We start from the raw sequence: 21772 nt of genomic DNA, 5'->3' as shown, positions 1-21772 counted from the left end.
CTATAGGTGTGCTTGAAAGCTACCATGTGTTATTTCTTTGTGTCAGCCCCCCAAAACTAATCTTTTTGCATACACAATCTCCTTTAGTCGTCAGACATGTCACTGGGTAAGTAATATTATCAGCTTAATTTAAGATGAAAAAAATAGAGCAAAATCATTTGCTTTAAGCCAAATTGATCATAATTCCATTTGACTCTGTCCCAACACTTTGTTCTTAACCTCTCTGCTATCTTACCTCTCTTGGATCAAGTCTCCCAGAATCAAAGGAGTATAGGGTGTCATCTAGATGCTATCACTTCCCACATCCAATCAGTCATCAAGTCCTGTCAGTGCTCCTTAAATATTTTTTCTTTAATTGGTTTCTTCCCCACTGGCTGATATTAGTGATTAAGAAAATGCTTCCCAGGTCAACTGCCTGGATTTAAGTCTTGACTCTGCCCCTTCTGTGTGACCTTTAGCCCTCAGTGCCTTATTTTCTTCATTTGTAACATGAGAATGAATGATGGTACGCACCTCAGACTATTGTCAAGATTTAATGAATGTATGAAGCTGTTTTAAAATATGTCCACAGGGGCCAGCCCGGTGGCTCAGGTGGTTAGACCTCCATGCTCCTAACTCCGAAGGCTGCTGGTTCGATTCCCACATGGGCCAATGGGCTCTCAACCACAAGGTTGCCAGTTCAACTCCTCGAGTCCTGCAAGGGATGGTGGGCAGCGCCCCCTGCAACTAAAATTGAACACGGCACCTTGAGCTGAGCTGCTGCTGAGCTCCCGGATGGCTCAGTTGGTTGGAGCGTGTCCTCTCAACCACAAGGTTGGCGGTTCGACTCCCGCAAGGGATGGTGGGCTGTGCCCCCTGCAACTAGTAATGGCAACTGGACCTGGTGCTGAGCTGCGCCCTCCACAACTAAGACTGAAAGGACAACAACTTGAAGCTGAACAGCACCCTCCACAACTGAGATTGAAAGAACAACTTGAAGCTGAACAGAACCCTCCACAACTAAGATTGAAAGGACAACAACTTGACTTGGAGAAAAGTCCTGGAAGTGCACACTGTTCCCCAATAAAGTCCTGTTCTCCTTCCCCAATAAAATCTTAAAAAAAAAAAAAATATGTCCACAGATTCTTTGACATCCCTTCTTTCATTAGGTAGAAACTAATTCCTCTCCCCTTGAGTGTAGGCTGCACTTCTCGCTAATAGAGTGCGGTAGAAGTGTTGTGTGACTTCCAAGACCAGGCCATAAAAGCCATCGAGGCATCCTCCTCCATCTCTCTCGGATGGTTCACTTTGAGAGAGATCAGCCATCATGAGGTGACAACAGTACAGCAGTCAATGGAGAGACCCAAATGGGAAAGAACTGAGGCCTCCTGACAACAACTAGCACCATGTGAGTGACCGGTCTTGGAAACAGGTATTTCAGCCTCAGATCTTCAGATGACTATTGCACTTGACCAACATGCTAACTGTAGCTTCATGAGCCACCCTGCGCCAGAACCACCAGCTAAGCTGTCGCCAGATTCCTGACCTACAGAAACTATGTCAGTGATAAATATTTATTGTTTTAAGCCACTGAGTATGGGGGGATAATTTGTTATGCAGCAGTAATAGATAACTAATAAAATACGTAATGAATTCAGGATAGTGCCTGGCACATAGGAAGCACTGTAATGTTTGCTGTTATTACTGGTTTTTATTATTGTTACTGAAATGAAATAATTTACATATTTTTCCAAGAAGCACAGTGAATATGTACTTTTTGCTTTTTATTTTTAACTTTTTAAAATTTTTGTTAAAATATACATAACATAAAATTTATATCTGAACCATTTAGTGGCATTAAGTACAAGCACATGATTGTGCACCCAATCTTTAGAACTCTTTTCATTTTGCAAAACTGAAACTCTGTACCCATGAAACAACAACCCCCTATCCTTCCCTTCCCCAGTCCCTGACAACCACCATTCTACTTAGTGTCTCTATGAATTTGACTGCTCTAGGTACCTTGTATAAGTAGAATCATTTAGTATTTGTTTGTCCGTTTATGATTGGCTAATTTTATTTAGCATAATATCCTCAAGGATCATCCATATTGTAGTGCATATCAGAATTTCCTTCCTTTTAAAGGCCGAATAATATTCAATTGTATATACACACCCCATTTTGTTTATCTATTCATCTGTTAGTGGACACTGGGTTGCTTCCACTTTTTGGGCTATTGTGAATAATGCTGCTATGAACATGGGTGTACAAATATCTCGTCAAGACCCTGCTTTCAGTTCTTTGGGGTGTATACCCACAAGTGGAATTGCTAGGTCATATGGTAATTCTATTTTTAAGTTTTTGAGGAACTGCCATACTGTTTTCCATAGCGACCATATATATTGTTTTACATCTTGCTTTTTTCACTCAGTGAAGCATCTTGGAAATTTATCCATGTCAGTATATAAAGATCTAGCTTACTCTTTTTCAAAAATAACTGTTTTGAAATATCATATGTGTACAGAAAAGTGCACAAATCAAAAATAAGGAGCTAGGTCAAATTTCATGAACTGAACTCACATGGTAACTCAGCTCAAGAAAAGAACACAAGCAGCTCCCCAGGATGCTCGTCATGTGTCTTCCAGGATGTCCCCAAGGGTAACCACTAACTGGACTTTTAACGACATGCATTAATTTGGCCTGTTTTTCTACTTTATATAAATGAAATCACACAGTATGTATTGTTTTGTGTCTGCCCCCTTTTGCTCAGAATTTTGTTTCCGAAATTCATTTATGCTTTTGCTTGGGTCTGTGGATCTTGATCATTCTAATTGCTTTATAAGTTTCCTGCGTGTGGAGATGCTACATTTATTTATCCTACTGTTGATGGGAATTTGTCTTTTTGTTGGACATATGTTCACATCTAGTTGGAATGGAATTGTTGGGTCATAGGATATGTTCAGCTATAGTAGATATTGTCTAGCAGTTTTCCTGGTGGTTGGGCCAATTTGCAATGTATGAGAGGTTCCTCTTTCTCCACATCCTTACCAACACTTGGTGATGGAGTTCTTTTTCATTTTGGCCCTTCTGGTGGGTGTGTATTGATATCGAATTATTATTTAAATTTGCATTTTCTTGATGACTAATTGAGTAATTTTATTAATGTCCATTGTTCTTTGTATTTCCTCTTTTGTGAAGTTTCTGTTCAATTATTTTGCATATATATTTTGTGTATGTATATATATGTACATATATACATATATATATATATTTCATAACTCATTATTTCCAACAGTCAAATCCTCCTAAGAACAAGGGAGGATTCTCCTATATAATCATAATACCAATTAAACATTTTCCACAGTATCAATTTAATATTGATACAAAACTATCATCTAACTTATTGTTTATATTCAAATTTCCCCCATTGTCCCAATAACATACTATATCACCATCTGCTCTCCATCCAAGATCACACTTTGTATTTAGTTGTCATGTTTCCTTACTCACCTTTAATCTAGAACAGGCCTGCCCGGTTTTAAATTTTTTGTTATTGTTTTGTTTTTCATGACAGTGACATTTTTGAGGCGCACAGGCCAGATACTTTATAGAGTGTCCCTCAGTTTGGCTTGTCTCATGTTTTCTCATGGTTAGATTCAGAGGATGGATTTTGAGCAAGAAAACCACAGACATGATGTTGTGTCCTTCTCAGTGCACACCAGGGGGAATGAAGTCTATTTGTTCCATACTGGTAAAGTCAACTTCTACACCTTAAGGTGATATCTGCCAGCCTTCTCCATTAATACTAATTTTTCCCCTTTGTAATAAATATAATAAGTCATCTGTGGGAAGGTACTTTGAGACTAGATAAATATCCTGTTCCTCATTGAACTTTCATCAATGGTTTAAGCCTCCATTGATGATCCTGGTTGGAAATTCATGTTTAGTATTCCAGGACCATCACAAACCCCAAAAGGCCTGGGCCTCTTGTGACCCCCTAAAAGGGGTGCATTTGTGGGGACTGTACAAGGCTGATGGTGGCCAGAGAGATCTAAATGGAAGTGAATGAATCTCAAGGGTGGCCCAGCGGGACGAAGGGACCCATAGAACTCAGAGATTCGGTAAAAAACTGAGGTTGGTGGGAATTCATGCCCCCATCCCACTAATATGTACTAAAGGCCTGCTTTGTGCTAGGTGCTGTTCTAGGCCCTGAGCCACCGCAGCAAACAAAACAGATCACGTCTCAGGCCCTCTGCAGGTGACACTGATTGAGAGGATTGAAACTACAAACAACAGAAACATATACAGTAGTCTCCGCCTCATGCCGGGTTTTGCTTTCCACTGTTTCAGTTACTTGAGGTCAACCACAGTCTGAAAATATTAATGGAAAGTTCCAGAAATAAACAATCCATGAGTTTTAAATGGTGTGCTATCCTGAGTAGTATGATGAAATCTCATGCAGTCCCGCTCCATCCTGCTCAGGATGTGAATCATCCCTTTGTTCAATGAATCAATGTTATCTGCCCATTAGTCACTGTAGTAGCTGTCTTGGTTATCAGATTGACTGTTACCTTATCAAAGTGCTTATGTTCAAGTAACTTTTACCATCAGAAAATCAGTAGTAGCTTAACACGTTATGTCACAATGCCTATGTCATTCACCTCTCTTCATCTCATCACGTAGGTATTTTTATCATCTCACATCATCACAAGAAGGGTGAGTACAGTACAATAAGATATTTTGAGAGAGAGACACCACATTCACATAACTATACTATGTTGTTATGATTAGTCTATTTTATTATTGTTAATCTTTTACTGTGCTTAATTTGTAAATTAAACTTTATCATAGGTATATCTAGGGAAAACATAGTAAATATAGAGATTGGTACTATCCAGGGCTTCAGGTATCCTCCACGGGGGAGTTTGGAAAGTATCTTCTGTGGATAAAGGGGACTACTGTAATATGTTTCACAGTGATAAGCGATATGAAAAAGCAACCAGAGCAAGGTTAAAGATATAGAGTAATAGGGTATCTCTCCCAGAGAAAACAATCCTGCTCCCACTTCCCTCTCATCTACCCTCCGGTGGGTCTCCCTACCTGCCCTCTGCCAGAAACTGTGGCTGATTCAAGTACACTTGCAGACGCCATCTGTTCTCCCTAGGAGTGGGGCCTGTGCCAGCTCTAGAGTCTGGTCTCTTGGCACAGAGCCCTGGAGCCCTGGAGCGAGGGAACTCTGGCTGGCCCCACATCAGGCTGGGGAATCCTCTAGTTTGGCTAACTGGAACTGATGAGATGGAGGGCTTCTGGGAAGGGGAAGCCGGTGCAAGCCGGGTGGGCTCCATGAAGGAGGTGGAGGCCAGCAGGTCGAGGAGAATCCCCTCATCAGATTAATGGAGATGGATATAAATAATAATATGTATAAACATCATCAAACATGTTCAGAGCCTACTTTGCCATGCTTGGGGTAAATGTTGGATATTTTTATCACAATCGAAGTGGTTTATGTATATTATCACATCTAAGAGGCGGGAAATATTTACCCCATTTTACAGATGATGAAATTAGGGTTCAGAGAGGTGACGCCGTTATCCAGAGGTCACACAGCAAGTGCCTTGAAGAGCCTGGGAAGGAACTCAGGTCTGTGTTAGTCCAAACACTGACTCAACCACCACATGTACCACCTGATAACCAGCACATCACCCCATCCTCAGTCTACTCCCACCTCAACCTCCTTTCCCTGGAAGGCCCCACCCCACGACCTTCTGCCTCTGCTTCCTCCCCCTCCCTGGGGACTACAAGGAACACAGCCCTTGGTTACAACTGCCGCCTAGTTCCAGTTAACCTTGGTCAAGTGAACACTCATCTCTGAGCCTCAGTTTTTTGATCTGCAAAATAGGGACAGAGAAATAGAGCTATGGAGAGAAATCAATGCAGTGATGATGCGGGTGGTCTGCCTCAATGTGGTCTGCGCTCAGTGAACTGGTTAGTGGTGTGCTCTTAGGAAAATACCTAACCTCTCTAGACCTGTTTCCTCCTCAGGACAAGTGAGAGTGCCTCTTAGTTGTTCTGAGGACTAAATGTTCTCGCGTATATGTAAAGCACTAAGAATCGGGCACACAGTTGGCCGAAGTTGCTATTGCTATTAATGAGCAGGGGGTGGTGGGGGGTAAGTGGAGGCTGGGCCAAGCCAGGAAGGCCCTGCATGATCAATTAGGATCGGGGACGGCCCCTCCTCCGCCCCGCAGCGCTTGGGCCTGGACTCTGGGGATCAGGGCTTGCTGTCCTGGAGATCCCCGCCTGCTCCGGCACACCTGGGGTGGCAGGGGCTACCGTCAGGCGCTGAGGTCGGCCTTCAAGGCCCCCTCCCCTGCCGCCGCGGAGGGCGGAGCCGGGAGGCCGCCGCCCCGCCCCCATCCCTGCCCCTGGTCGCTGCCCGCCGGGCGCGGAGAGGGGAGCCAAGCGGAGTGCGAGGACTCCGCGCCTCCAGGTCTAGACCCCGGGGAACGCGGGGCTCACTGAGGTCCCCATCCCCGAGTGTCAGGGTCGGGGTGGGTTTCGGCGTTAAGGGCCCAGGAGATCCTGGCATCAGGCCGTGGGCGGTGAGTGAGGGGCGCGGGTGGGGGGCACCGTCCCACCCTCAGGTCCTCGCATTGGGGTTGGGAAGGCAAACCCATAGCGAGAAAATCGACTCAAGCCAGGTTTAGAGTGAGGACGAGTGGCTTGGTGGTCCCCAGGGTGATCCTGGGGCGAGGATAATATTCTTTGTGATTGAATGTGTACAAGTGTGTGGTGGGTTGGGGGAATGGGAGGTGTGCCAAGGAGCATACTGATAAAACAGGAGGTGCCTGGGGAGCTGGTGGGTGTGCAAAGGGTTGTGTGGGAGCATGGATGTGGATGGAGTAGGCCAGGGGTGCGTGGACAGGGTGTTTGGGGCAGGTGTGCAAGGGAAGTGATGGGAAGAGGGGAGAGTATCCTTGTGGGAAGCCTGTGCGTATGTGTGCAAATGGGGGGATCTGATACTGGGGGGATTAGGAGTGTGCAAGAAGCCACTTGGGATGAGTGTGTAAGGGTGGGGTGTTTTCTGGGAGCTGATGTCGTCCGGGGCAAGTATGCAAGGAGTCCTTGGGAGATGAAAGCATAGGTGGAGGTGGGGGTTGGGCTTGTCTGAATGGGTTTGTGCTTCAGGGACTTGGGTATTCAAGTGTTCAAGTTTGGGCACAGGGGATGTGAACTAGAGTGAAGTGCAAAGCATCACTGGGAAGGAGTGTGGGGGAAAGGGGTCATGTGTGAACCCAGGATGAGGCAAGTGTGTAAACATGGTTTGGAATAATGTGCAACAGGCATGTGGTTTTTGCCTGAGCAGAGAGAAGGCCAGAACTGAATGTCCAAATGCCTGAATTCTCTTCACAACTTGGACCAGCCTCTTTTATTCTCTGGGCCTCAGCTTTGCCATCTGTAAAATGGGTCCGAGGGTTGTTGAATTAACTAGTCTTTTCCTGGAGTCTCTCCAGAGCTGGGAGTCAGGAGAAGGTTGAAGGTGAGTGTTTTACAACTTGTCTTTTTCTTTCCCTTACCCCAGGAAACCCCTCTGGGAGCCTCTCCCCAGCCATGGATAGCCCCAGTCTCCGAGAGCTCCAACAGCCTCTGCTAGCAGGTGTAGGCTGCAAGACCCCCATCCAGAAGCCTGGCGAGCCTGAGCTGGGGTCCCTCTTTGGAGAGACGGTCTTTGCTGAGTCTCTGAGGGGTTGGCAGTTCTTGCCACCACCTCTTCCCTCTGTGAGCCCTTACCTGGAGGAAACAGGGCCCGCTGACCTTGAGGTAGGAGCAGCAGGCCTTAGTGGGAGCTGGGGGAGGAAGCTGGAGGCGATCCCAGCTGTGGCTAACATCTGACAGGCTGGCGGCCAGGTTACCTGGCTTTAGCCTGAAGTCTCACTTCCCAGCTGTGTATGGGTTTTCTAGATTTCCAGCTGTAGTTTTCCTGTTCTCCCTCTCCCCCATTTTCTTTAGCTGTTTCTCTCTCTCTCTCTCTCTCTCTCTCTCTCTCTCTCTCTCTTTTGCCTGTCATCTTTGTTTCCTTGCCTTTGGCTCTCTGTCTGTCTTACCTCTGATTTCTGAGTCCCCTGCGCTTTATCTGTCCATTTCTCTTCAGAGCCTATGCACCTCTGGCCTCTGTCATCCATGGCCTCTTTTTTTTTCAAGTTAATGTCACTTTTATAATTTCTTATTCCTTGTACATACTGTCAAGCTCATCTTTTATTAATATTTCTTAAATATGGTTTCCCATTTACTATTGCTGTATAAGAAGCCACTGCAAAACTTAAGCTTGAAACAATAATCATTATCACTTGTGGTGTCTGTGGGTCAGGAATTTGGGAAGAATTTTGTTGGGTGTTTCTGCCTCAGAGTCTTTCATGAGCTTGCAGTCAGCCAGTGGCTAAGATTTGGAACAGTCAGGGGCTGAAGTAGCTGGGGGTTGTCTGGGTATCTCTCTCTTCATGTAGTCTTGGGGTTTCTCCATGGGTCTCCCCATGTGGGCTGGTTTGGGCTTCCTTCCATCATGACAGCTTTAGGGCAATCAGACCCGTTCATGTGCCTCCAGCCTCCAGCGTGAGTGTCTCAGCAAAGCAGGAGCTGTCTCACCTTTTCTAACTTAGGAAGTCATGTGGCATTACTTCCACCAGATTCCATCAATTATGAGTGAACCACATCCTGTCCAGACTCAAGGACAAGGGACGGAGACTTCATGCTTGAAGGGGAGAGTATCAGTCACACTGTAAGAAGAGCACCAGGATGGGAGAGGATTGTGGCCATTTTGGGAGACACAGTCTGCCACATTGTGGCAGCGAGTGTCACTGACATTGTATGTGTCTGATCATTGCATTATTTGAAGATTTTCAAGGCCTTATTATTGCTGTTTGTTCTATTCACAGTTCCTTATGTACTTGGTTATCTTTGACTGCATGCTGGTCATCTTATTTGCAAAATTATTAAGAAAAATTTTGCGGTCTAGGATGAAGGTACCTTTCTTCATGGAGGATTTGGTTTGCCTTGATCAGCTGCATAGGGGCACTACTAAAGATAATTTTTAATCTAGTTCAAGATTTGATTGAAAAGTTAATTTTTCTGGGATTGGCAAATGTCTGCAGGGCAAAAGGGCCTTTTCTGTTCATTTGACCTCTTTGTTAACTTTGATTTTCATTTCAGTTTTGGCCTTACAGTAGCTCCTTAAAGTACTGTGAGCTATTTGATGCAAGATTTAAAAAAAATAAATTCTTTATTTAGGATATACTATTTCAGCAGATAGGTTTGAAACTAGTACCTTAGGCCACCAAAATGTCTCTCCTCATCCCCATCTTTTTAAGGTTTCTGTCCCCATCAGTGTCTGTTTCTACTTCACAGGCACTTAACATTCTTTTTTTTAAATTTTTTTTAAGTGTGTTTTTCCAGGACCCATCAGCTCCAAGTCACATAGTTGTTTCAATCTAGTTGTAGAGGGCACAGCTCACAGTGGCCCATGTGGGGATTGAACCGGCAACCTTGTTGTTAAGAGCACCGCACTCTAACCAACTGAGCTAACTGGCAGCCCAACTTCACAGGCATTTAGCTCAGAGATTATAAGCAGTTGTAGTATCCACAATTGGACATGTGAATTCGAAATTGAAATCAAAGCTTTGGTTGTGGGTGGGTTCTTCTCTGGAGACATGGTCCACAGCTTCTCCTCAAAGGGATCCAGGATGTAGAAAACTCAGGAGACTGTATCCTGGAACATTTTTTCTGTCTTGATGTTTCTGGGGAGGCCCTGGTATTGGTCTTTGGGGGCTATGGGCAGCAGAGCAGTGGGGCAGGGAAGGTGGGGAGAGATGCCCACCCAGGCCCTCTCCTGCCCATAGGATGTGTCGTCCAGTGACAGCGACTCAGACTGGGATGGCAGCAGCCTTCTTTCCCCGCTCCTACCCTATGACCACCTCGGCTTGGCTGTCTTCTCTATGCTGTGCTGTTTCTGGCCTGTGGGCATCGCCGCCTTCTGCCTGGCCCAGAAGGTCAGTGTGTGTGGGGCTGGGAGGGGACTGGATATAAAAGAAAAAACTGCATTCAAAATACAAAACAAAATAGAGGAGCTAGGCCTGGGGGGCGAAAGAGAGGGAAGATGGAGAGTTTGCAGGGAAATAGTCACGGGTAAAATGAGGTGTGTTTCACAGAGGGCTGCTGAGGGAAGAACCTGAACTCAAATCCTAAGTCTGCCACTCTCTGTGGGCAAGCCACTCAACTTCCCTGTGCCTCATTTTCCTCATCAGTGAAATGGGAGTAATTCCTGCCTCAGGGTCATTGTGAGCATCCAATGAGTTAGAATGGCGGCAAACAGTAATACGTGTATGTTTTTATTAGTCACCCAGTCTCTTCAGTGCCCAACTGTGCCTGACCCACAGTGGTGCTCCGTGTTTGTTTTTGGAATATGTGAATGAATGCATAGGTGTGTCCTGTGGGGAAGGGACTGGGGCTTCGGAAGCAGGGTGGAAAGAGGATGCCCAAGTCACCACTGCCCAACACCTCCACAGACCAACAAGGCTTGGGCCAAGGGGGACATCCCGGGGGCAGGGGCTGCCTCCCGTCGCGCCTTCCTGCTGGGGGTCCTGGCCATCGGGCTGGGCGTGTGCACGTATGCAGCCGCCCTGGTGACCCTGGCCGCCTACCTGGCCTCCCGAGACCCGCCCTAGCTGCTCTGCGGCTCCCACTGTGAACCAGAGGCCAGCAGCCCAGCATGTCCTCAGGCGGAGTGGAGAATCCAGGTGGATGTGGTGGTGGCAGTGTCCAGCAATGGGACCAAGCTGGACGCCCCCCCTCACCTTCCTGGCCGCTGCAGTGTGAGATTAAATACCAGACACTCTCGCAGCCAAACCGGTGTCAGTCTGTGTGTGCGGGAAGGTGGGGTGGGGGTGCCTGACAGGCTGTCCCCAGGGTGCTCCGGGAAACCTGAGCCGGAGAAGGCGGAAACTGAGGGACTCAGGGTTTACAAGTTGCAGAATGAGGGTGGTCAGTAGAGAATTAGAACCAGGTGCCAAGTCCTTACTCCTGTGCACGTTAGCTGTGTGATCTCAGCCCAAGTGACTTCTCATTGAGCCTCACTTTTTCTCATCTGCAAAATGGGACTGTTTTCCACACCTGGGAGCTGTAGTGAGGACCAAATGTGTCATACATGTAAACGGCAGACTCCTTCTGAGCTCTTTCAACAGCAAGTGGCAGAAACACAACTCAGACTGCCTTACACCAAAAAGGGGATGAAAGTTGAGGTAGAACAGGATTCAGGGGTTCAAACAAAATGGTTTGGTCTTTATCCTCCTTTCCTCTCTTGGCTTCATCCCATGCAGGCTCCCCATTTCTGGGAGGAGAAAAATGGCCCTGGCAGCTCCGGTACCTGAGGTCCCCTTTCGCAGGGGCCCTCTCATTGGCCTGCCTGGGTTGGGAGGCAGCCCCAGTTGAATCAAATGGCCTGAGATTGGAGGAGTGCAGGGCAGAGCCTTAAGGTAACGTCAACGTGCTGGCACCCAGCAGGCCAAACAGATGTCTGCCAGGAGCACTTATCAGAGGCATATGGAAGTGCTCAGTAAATGGGGCCTGATATTACCAAGTAATGGAGTTGACAGGCAGTTAGTTTTCTCAATCTATTTAATGCCATTCCAGTGGAACTTGCTAGAACACTCTTCCCCATTTGGCATTCCCGTGAGCATCTCATAGAGCATCATTTCAAGCTGGATACCTTCGCATTTCCTTCTTGGTTCCGGGAAACACCCACTCAAAGGGGCAGTTGTGGGGACGGTGAGCTAGTTCAAGCATGTGAAGCACGCAGCAGAGGGTCCATCACAAAACCCCAAACAGTGGCAACAGGAGCCAGAGACCACGTGGCTTAGCTGTGGTAGTTCTCTCTTTCGGGATGCTTGCATGTTCGTGGCTCCTGCCCACTAAATGAAAGTGTGTGTGTGTGGAACAGTCAACGGTGACTAAAAATGCCCCCTCCAATATTTCCAGACACTCCTTTGGGGGTGCTGCCAGCCCTGATAACCAACGGGTCTCAGCTACTTCTGTGTACAGATGGGAAAACTGCAGTCCAGAGTGTGCTGGCCTCTCCCTGGATCTGTCAGAACAGTGAGGGCCTGGGCCCAGGCTCTCAGTGGGACCTGCGCTCCACTGACGACAGCTGGTCAACTAACTGGCTTCTGAACTTGTTTTCTCATCTTAAAATGGGGACTACAACAGCCTCCCACCTCACGGGGTTGTTGGGCTCAGAGCCAGATTCCCCTCCAAGCCCACTACCCATTTTCTTTGGACCGTCTCTTCTCTCTTGCCCTCGCTCTGCTCAAGCCACACCGGCAGCCTTGCCATCCTTGACCCTCCACAGGTCTCTGCCTGGGCCTTGGTTCCCCACGTCCATGAGTTCGCTCCTTGGCCGCCTCCTGGCTTTCCTCAGATGTCCCCATTTCGGTGAAGGCGTCCCTGACTGACGTATTAAATTTGCCATTTTCCTTTTTTTTTTTTAAACAGCATTTACCATCTGACAAACACCAATTTTATTTGTCCATCACGTCACTGCTCCTTGAACTTGGGACCTGGGTCTGTTGTTCACTGCTGGGTCCTCAGCACCTAACAGGGCCTGCACACAGTGGGTGCTCAACAGGTATTAGACTAGATGAATTCATTCAATAAATGTGCAATCCTAGTAGTGTTTTCCTGGTGGGGGTGAGGGAAGCCTGCTCCCCACCCCCCGCCCCCCTGCCCAGGGGCTATAGCCTAGAGATCTCAGGTCCTTACTTAGGTCAAGGGCTTCTGCAGCTACAGGCCCACAAGCTCACCAGGGCACACAAGGGCAGAGAGGCAATGCTGGGACGCCAGTTTATTTTGCACTGGAGGTAGTGGGTGGTGGCAGCGGGAGGGGCGCCGTGCCCCAGCTTGCCTCAGCTCTTGGAGTAACGCCTCTGCAGTGATTCCCGGTAGAAGCGGAAGACGTGCTGCGAGGCAGCCTGGGCTGCGGCCAGGCACTGCTGGAGCTGGGAGGGAAGAGACTGATCAGTGTGGGGTGGCCCATCCCTGATTCCCAGGGCCCCCAAACCTACCACCTCCCCCTTCATCTGGGCAGATTCCCCCCCCCCCCCAGGTGAGGAACGTGGGAAAGGGTTATTTCCAAGTGCATTTCCTTTCCCCCCACTTAGAGGGGAAGAGGAAAAAAGAGATGGTGAGGCTTCAGGGGTCAGCTTCTGGCAGCTCCAGGGCCTCGAACCAACAGAATCAAGCATCCTGACAGCTAGAAGAGACCTGACCTCAGAGCTCCATACTTTAGAGCTCACGGAATTGGAGATCCTGGAATTTTAGAGCCACAGGCCCTGTGACTCCAATAGTCTTAAAAGCCATGGAACCTGAGACCCCAAATCTTTACTGCCACATATTCCTAGATTCACAGAAGCTCCAGGTTGGAAATGCTCTTGGAGACCATTTGGCCCAACAGTTTCCAAACTCTTCTTCAGGGTTGGAATTCAGGTTTGGGGGTGCTGCTCTAACCTTTTGATTTCAACCTGAGCTCTTTTCCTACCCCATACATTAGGCTTCCCTTTTAAAATTCCCACAAAGGTTTCAGTGGCTACAAAGTTTGAAAACTCCTTATTTACAGAAGAGATGCAAGGAAGGGGCTCTCCTGGAATCTCTCAGAATTGAGACACGATCTCTCGTCAGGGGGAGGGAAGGATCTGGGGTTCACCCGCATCCACATGCTGGTACCTCAGCATCAGAGTAGAGCCCCTTGGTGGTGGACATCAGCAGCTTCTGGGCCACACTGTCGAGTGCGAAGGTCAGGACTGCCCGGGCCTCCTGCGGATGAGGGGTAGAAGGTGGGGGACCTGGACTCTCCCCTCAGACATAATCTTGGCTGGTCCCAAAGAGGGGACTCGCCTTTCCCACAGCCAGGACTCCCGTGTCAAGTGTAGTTGTTTTGTCTACATAACTCCCCCCCACCACCACCAGCTTTCTCAGCTAACGCTGACTTTCCTCTCAGAACCGCTCCCCACACCAGATTCTACCCACATTACTGACAGGATGCCAAACATAGTATTCTTGCCTGGTAGGGGTAGCCACAGCACAGGTGTCAATTACCTGGTGCCTCCTAGCCTCCCTCTGTGCTCTGTACTGCTGGGGCCGGAAGCTGGCAAACTGTTATTTCCCAGAGTCCCTTACGAGCTAGGTTCCACCAGTAACCTGGTGGAAGACTGGAAGGAGACCAGTATCCTGGTCCTCACTGACAGGAGCAGGTGCTGTGGTTGTGGCAGTGGCCACAGCAGCCATGAAGTGTGTTCCTGGTCAGCAGCAGCCGGGGTGAAGCAGGACGTCTGTGCATCCAGGACTGACCATGCGGGGTGGCCCATCCCTGATTCCCAGGGCCCCCTCTGACCACAGCAAGGCTTCAACGGCACAGCAGGAGCTGGCTAGTGGCTTCTGATCTCTGGGCATCCCCCACTCTTCCTTTTGGCTCCTTCAGCTCTTCCCACACTGTTGTAACCAGTTCCCTGCATTAAATTCTCTCCATCGGAAATCCCCCAAGTCGTTTCTGCTATCCTGACTGGATGTGATGGGGCAAATAACTCAAGAGTAACCACCGCCCTAGGACACTGTCACCTTGAGCCAATGAGGAATGCTCTCTCCTTTGCTTTTGAGCCTAAGATGGAAGCGCAGAGCTTACGGGGCCAGTCACAGCCTCAGGAGAGATGCTGGCCAGAGAGAATGGAGCCAATTCGCAGAAAAGAGCAGGGACTGAGAAATGAAGCAAGGAAATCTTGATGGTGTTTGAGGCCCTGGCTCTAGCTAGACATCTGTTCTTTGAGTTTGGGACTGAATGTCACCAAATTTCCTTTTTGCTCAAGCAGCTTGAGTTGGATTTCTAGCACATGCCCTGATGAACAAAGCGGAGCTTGCCAGTTGGGACCAAGGTGGTAGGAGCCAATTGTTAAGGAGAAGTGAGGCCTAAAGGATGAAGAGAGGGACAGGGTCTGCCCATGGCCCTTCACCACCTGGCCGTCATACCTACCTTTTCTTGCTTGGCTGTGGGGTCCAGCACGAGGGTACCATCAGAATCCAGGGCACAGGTGACCCCACAGAAGAGGGCCCGCATGGGCACACCTGCGTCCACCAATGCTATGCAGGCGGCGTTCAGGCAACAGGCCAAGAGCTGAGTGCCACAGGGAGTGGTTAAGAAGTTTCTACTGCAGGGCAGGCCAGCAGGGTGTGCCCACACCTCCATCCTCTCTGCCAACGCTTGAGGCAATATCACTAACTGATCACAGAAAGGCAGTATGGCAGAGTAGTTCTAAGTGATTCTGAGATCAGGTAACCTTGGTTTCCAGAACTGCCTTTGCCACCTCTCAACTGTGTGACCTTGAGCAAGTGACTTACTCTCTCTGAGCCTCAATCAGGGATCATGATATTCAACAGATTGGCACATGTTAAGCACCTTCAGGGAAACTGAGGGCAGAGAGGGGAGAAACCTTCCAGATCATATGGGAAGTATTGGCACAGCCAGGCCTGGAGCCTGGGAATCTGGCCGGCAGCTGCTACCACTGACAGACTGGCAGGTTGACGGAGGTAGAAGTCATTACTGCTGTCCTCAGGGAGCCCACAATCCAAGGGAGCAGTGCGGCTGCGGCACGGTGGAAGGCAAGCACAGGACTGAGTCAGACAGCTGGCCCAACCTCAAGCTTCCTTGTCTTTGCTCCCCAGGTCCAGCACAGTGGATAAGGGCCCAGCTTTAGAATCAACCGGTTCCACTCCTGCCACTGACCTTCTATTCCCTTCCTCTGAACTTTGTGAAATGGGGTTACAACAGCCCTCCTCTCTTCCTGTCTATGAAGTGTCTACACCAGTGAGGCCTTCTAGAAATGTCCATTTCTGACTCTCAGCCTCAACCTCTGTGGCCCAAACTATTAGGGAACTTTTAAGACTGAGCTGCTGACCCAACTGCTCTGCTTGCTCAGGGCTCCCCCAGTGTTGAAGCCTCAAATCTAAGCTCAGGGTCAGAGTGGAGGTGATGACACAGGCAGTGTGCAGTCAAACAGGCCTGGGTGTGAGTTTTGTCTTTGCTGCCTTCAGCTGTTGACCTTGGACCAGTGACTTCCCCTCTCTGGGCCTCAAGTTTGCTCACCTGAAACATGGGAACATAAAAACACCCATCTGCCAGGGGCCTTGGGGCTCTAGAACCAGATGGCTTTGGCTCAAGTCCTGGCTCTGCCAATTACTAGATGTGAGTTGATCTTGCCGTGTGGAAAAAATGAGTTAACATGTGTAAAGCACTCAGAACAGTGCTTGACACACAGTAAACACTCAGGCTGTTTGTTATTCTTTTTCAACAAGTTGGTGCCTGTGAAATGTTTGGAGGTCTTCTGGCTAGTGGAGGGTGTGCACGTGGCCATCAGAAAGGGAAGCAATCAGGGAGACTCTGGAGGACTTCCTGGAGGAGGCAGCTTGGGGAAAGGATACAGAGCCAGCATCACTGACGACCTGCAGCACGATGGTGATGGAGGTACGGGGGTGCAGCGTTCCCAGCACCACCGCTTCACACGTGTTCCTGATCAGCCTCTCCCGGCTCTTCTCTGCTACGCCTGAGGAAACCAAGGGGTGGGGTCAGGCTCTTCCCTTCCTCCATATGACCCACCCAAGCCTCTGGAAAGGGCCTGCAGTCTCAGCCCAGGGGCCTGCATGGATGACAGGATTCACAGTGGGAAGGAGACATGGCCTGGCTGCCACCCATGCCACCTCTCAACTTCCAGCAAGGGAGCCTCCCGGGAGAGGAAAACCCCAGAGTTCCGATGTCCCATGCTGTGGCCTAGGCCCATCCCAGTGGGCCCAGCCCCCGGAAGTGAGAGAGATGGGGTAAAAGGATGGAAAGAAGGGAGGAAGGGAAGACAGAAAGAGACTGGAGACAAAGAGAAAAGTGACAGAAACAGAGAGAGACTCAGAGGCAGAGTTGGAGAAAGACACAGCCAATAGCTGAGGGGAAACAAAAGGGGACAGTGGGAACTGGGGACAGCAGTGAGGGAGGAGCCGGGCGAGAGGTCCCAGCAGACTGGACATTTGGAGACCCAGCCTGGCCCGGCCCAGTTACCAGGCAACCCGATCTTCGGCCTCAGGATCACTTCCAGTGTGGCCTTATTGAAGATCTCTTTGCTGACCTTCACCTCAGCCGGCCCGTACACGCCTGCCAGGATGGAGGTATCCCCTGCGGGAAAGAGAATGGAGGCCTCACCCACGTCCACCCTGCCTCTGGGGACCACTGTGCGACACTTAACAGGGTGGGCTCTGAGCCAGATGGCGAGGGTGCCCCACGTCACCCCCACTCCGGCCCACCATTTGTAGTCAGCGATACTGAGTATTCGCTTCACTTCTGTCTCTGCTTTCTCATCTGTAAAATGGGGATAATAACAGTGCCTCCCTTACGCGTCCTGAGGAGTAAATGAGATAATCCATAACACTCCCTGGTCCATGCTGAGTATGAAACAGACTGTAGCTAATATTATTAAACTAACAGGAAGTTCTTCCTGAGAGCTACCCTTCCACTATTACTGCAGCTGGTCTCCACTTTCCCTTCCAAAGCTTCCCTAGCCCAGTTCTCTTCCCTCAGGCTCCCACCCCCAAACTCTGCAGCAGGCAGAACACCTCAGGAAAGGCTGAACTTCTGAGCGTGGGTCCTGACTCCTGCTTATTTCCCCAATGTGGGTATGAACCAGAAAAGGGGAGGCAAGACCTGGGAAATAAAAAGCCTGGCTTCTCGTCCTGTCTTCCTCCTCCTGGCTCTATACCCTCGGTTGATTTTGCTCACTTCTCTGAGCCTCAGTTTTACCAACTGCAAAATAGAGAGACTGGACTACAGCAGCGGATTCCAAACTTTTCTGACCATAACTCCCAACAAGAAATACATTTTACAGTGGGACTCAAAACTCCTGCAAATCTCTGTGCATGTAAATGGAACAAACGCATCACAAAACATCTCTTACCATTACTGCTTTGATACACTCTGATATTTTCTACTCGATTCCAGTAAAAAGAACCACCAATGAATGTGGTGGTTCTCAGCCCTGGCGGCACACTGAAATCACCCTGGAGCTGTAAGAGACACTGATGTCCAGGCCCCTCCCTCAGATATCTTAATTCAGCTGCTCAAGGTGGGGCTCAGGCATTGGAGGTCAGAGCACCACAGGCCATTCTGATGTGTGTGTGTGTAGGAAAGGGGGTGCCTCTGCGACTTGCAACGTAGAGAAACAGAGCTTGCGCACAGCTTCCAAACACTGCCCTGCAATCGGAACGACTGAAGAAGTTAATGAAAAGTGAAGAGGACCAGCCTTGGTAGGCATAGGGTGGGTTCTGGGGCTCTTCGTTTTAAGCTCACCAGAGATTCTGAGGCCAAAAGCACCTGGAACACACCTTTAAGGGTCTTCAAGGACTCCCCTTGCTCCAAGGTCCTGGGGCTTTGGGGTTTTAGAACAGGAAGGAGCTAACAAACTCCAGGCGTCTGATTTCAGCAAGACAGCTAAACCTGGGGGTGGGATTGGGAAGGTCCCCTGTTGGGGCTGTTTTTCCTGAGGGAGGAAGAGCTGCCACACAACTGAGGGGTTCTCTGTACTCCAGGAGAATCTACCCTGAAGGGCGAAGTTACCCAAGAAGAACTAGATCCACGCTGGGGTCTTTATTCCTGTTACTCCCGACGAGCGGTCTGCCGTCCCCTTGAGCACAGGAATCCTTCCTCTCACCTTCTACGCTACATGGCTCCAGCAATTCTCTAGAGCAATTCTCTCCTCTCTAGACCCACATCCATCTTCAACTCCTGCCCCATTTATCTGATCCTCTTACAGCCAAGCTCCTGTAGAGCTGTCTCCATTTGCTAACTCCTTTGCCTCTTTTCCTTGACCCCACCACGCCACTGGAATGACTCCTGACAGCATCACCAATCAACCCACAGGTCTATTCCATCCTCGTGTGATGTAACCACTCAGTAAGACTGATGTAGCTAGTCAGACCTTCACATCTCAAACGCCGTCCCTGGGCTCTAGGTCACCGCCCTCTTTTGGTTTTTCTCCTGTCTTACTGGCTGCTCCTTCTCAATGTCTTCTGCTACCGTGTTTCCCCAAAAATAAGACCTAACAGGACAATCAGCTCTAATGCGTCTTTTGGAGCAAAAATTAATATAAGACCCGGTCTTATTTTACTATAAGACCAGGTCTAATATAATATGATATAATATAACATAATGTAATATAATACAATACTGGCTCTTCTATTAATTTTGCTTATATTATATATTATATATTAAGACCCGTGTAGTAAAATAAGACTGAATCTTATGTTAATTTTGCTCCAAGAGATGCATTAGAGCTGACTGTCCGGCTAGGTCTTATTTTTGGGGAAACACAGTAGTTCCTCACAAGTGAGAAGACTCAGGGCTTAGTCCTGAGACCTCTTCTCTTTCCCATCTACACTCCATTTTTCTAGGTGATTTCATTCAATCAAGAGCTCAAATTACCATCGATAGCCAGAGGATTTCATATGGTATGTCCAGATCGGGTCCCTCCTCTGAATTCCAGACGTGTATGTCCAATGGCCCAGTCCAGATTGCCCCTGTAGTGTCCACTAGGCACCGCAAACTTCACGTTCCACACTGAACTCCTTATCTTCCCCCAGCACAGCTGATCTGGGCAAAAACCTTAGCATTATTCCTCTCTTCTCATACCCCCAAACCAAACCATCTGCAAATTTTGTCGGTTTTACCAACAAAATACATCCAGAATTTCACCACCTCCATTGCTTCCACTCTGGGCTGGGCCACCATCACCTCCCTCGTTCCCCATACCATCTCCAGGCAACACTGAATCCAGAGAGATTCTGTTAAAATATATTCAGATCATGTCACTCCTCTGAGCAAAACTTCTAATGGCTCCCAGCTCATTCACTAGGCCATAAATTTGTATGATGGGCAAGCTTCCGTACCGCTCTCCAAAACCTCCTCTCACCCACTGCTCCAGCACACTGGTCTCACTTCCTCAAACATATCAGGCAAGTTCTTGCCTCAAGGCCTTTGCACCTGCTATTCCTCATGCTCGGGATGCGTTTGCTCTTCGCTCCTGTTTATTTTCAGGGTCTGCTCCCTTACCTCTAGGTCTTTATTCAAATGTTACCATCTCATTGCAGCCTTTTCTGACCATCCTATTTAAGACTGCAACCCTCTCTGGCATACTCTATCCCCCTTTCCTATTATATTTTTCTCCATAGCATTTTACTTAGTTATCTTATTTACTGTCTGTGTTTTTTTATTAGAGTGTAAACTCCATTAGGTCAGGGATTTAAAATATTTTTATTGATATAGTCTCAGTGCCTGGAACGGTACTTGGCACAAATACACGTGTCCAATGAATGAAGAAGTGAATGAAAGCAGGTTTGTAATTGAGTAGAAGGTAGTGCCCTAGGGAGAGGACTGAAGCATCCATAGGGGTAATCCTTAGGCCTATCTCTAGAGGAATTATTTACCTGGGTCAGGGAGTTTGAGAGGTATTTAGCTAGAGGAAGGGGATACTTACCCAATAGGCAAGACCTGCTCCAATGTTAGGGATATTTACTCACATGGAGACATGTGTATCCCAGTCAAAGGGATATTTACCCAATTGATGGGGTGGGGAAAATCTCCTACCAGGGTGCAGACAACACCTTTGATATGAAAAGTATTTACTTGGGTAAAAGATTTGCCATGGCAGGGAGTAAATTAAGCCTGTAATGGGGCATTTATGCAAATAGGCAGGTTTGCCTCAGCCTGGGATGTAGGGACTCAGGGGTGTGTGTGTGGGGGGGGGGGGGGCGTGGAGGAGGAAATCAAATCAAGGGGGACATTTACCTTGGTGTGATTTTCCCTGTTCTGGAGTATTCACGCTTATGGGGAAGTCTGCACCTCTCTCCTTATAATCATTTACCAGGGTGGAGGTATCTTCTCCCTTCTAGTCGGGAGAGATATTTGTATCCTAACGTATTCAGTAGTATCCACCTGAGGAAGACGTCCTGTACCAGTTCAGGAGAAACATTTATCTACTAGTATCAAAAGAGGTGGGCATTCTTTGCACGTTACACCTTTGGCGCCCCCTAAAACAAATACGACCTGGATGACGGTGGCTCCTGCAGTACTTACTTGGCTTAAGTTCTCACCTTGCAAGAAAGAGGCAGAACCATCCGGCCGGGACAACAGGTTCTGTTCGCAGGCAAAGTGCCGGAGACTGCAGCCGGGGCCCTGAGGGCCCGGCTCTGTTCCACCCGCGGTGCGGATCTTGGCGTCAGCCTGCATCGCCCCCTCCACAAGACCAAACCACGCGCGCTGCCGCTTCCGCACAGAAGTGCGCGCTTGCGTACAGGCGGCGTACCCAGTGCGCACGCGCCGATGCCGGACAGCCCAGCTCTGGGGCCCGCACGTGGCTCCCCGTTTACTAACAATCTGGCCCCGCCCCCTCCCGCCTCGAAATTCTAGAAGGCGCATTGGACAGTAGAGACGGCGGGGCGGGCCTTGGCATGGGCTCGTCCTACCCGAGGCCCCCGGGCCTTAAAATCCTGAGGCTCTGGTCACGTTGCCCTTTTCTTTGCCTGTTACAGAAACAACTGTGATGAGGCGACCAGAGCAATTCTTGGGTAGCCAGATTGTTTTATACACCCATATGTATGTCGTAGAGACCGCAGGACGAGTAGCAGGTGGTTTCTTGGCGGGGTGGTGCTGGCATTTGAGTAAGGCTCA

The 21772-nt window shown here is 48.8% G+C and overlaps 2 protein-coding genes across 2 annotated transcripts; one reads left to right on the top strand and one right to left on the bottom strand.

Annotated features, from left to right (window-relative positions):
- Window positions 1-6410: 6410 nt before the first annotated feature.
- Window positions 6411-10878, top strand: TMEM91 (transmembrane protein 91). Its single transcript, XM_019751462.3, has 4 exons — window positions 6411-6581; window positions 7562-7800; window positions 9873-10022; window positions 10539-10878. Exons 2-4 carry the CDS (start codon window positions 7591-7593, stop codon window positions 10695-10697), a joined length of 519 nt encoding a protein of 172 aa, XP_019607021.3. The 5' UTR covers window positions 6411-6581; window positions 7562-7590; the 3' UTR covers window positions 10698-10878.
- Window positions 10879-12853: 1975 nt separating this feature from the next.
- Window positions 12854-21418, bottom strand: EXOSC5 (exosome component 5). Its single transcript, XM_019751471.3, has 6 exons — window positions 21196-21418; window positions 17117-17230; window positions 16492-16613; window positions 15047-15187; window positions 13747-13836; window positions 12854-13022 (listed from the first exon to the last, which is right to left on the bottom strand). Exons 1-6 carry the CDS (start codon window positions 21329-21331, stop codon window positions 12930-12932), a joined length of 696 nt encoding a protein of 231 aa, XP_019607030.3. The 5' UTR covers window positions 21332-21418; the 3' UTR covers window positions 12854-12929.
- Between the last annotated feature and the right edge of the window lie 354 nt (window positions 21419-21772).

The sequence above is a fragment of the Rhinolophus sinicus genome, chromosome 8 (assembly GCF_057876585.1).
Source record: "Rhinolophus sinicus isolate RSI-liver-muscle chromosome 8, RSI-T2T, whole genome shotgun sequence".
Lineage (NCBI taxonomy): Eukaryota > Metazoa > Chordata > Mammalia > Chiroptera > Rhinolophidae > Rhinolophus > Rhinolophus sinicus.
The sequence above is the reverse complement of the archived record's forward strand: the minus strand, read 5'-3'. Positions and strand labels throughout refer to the sequence as shown.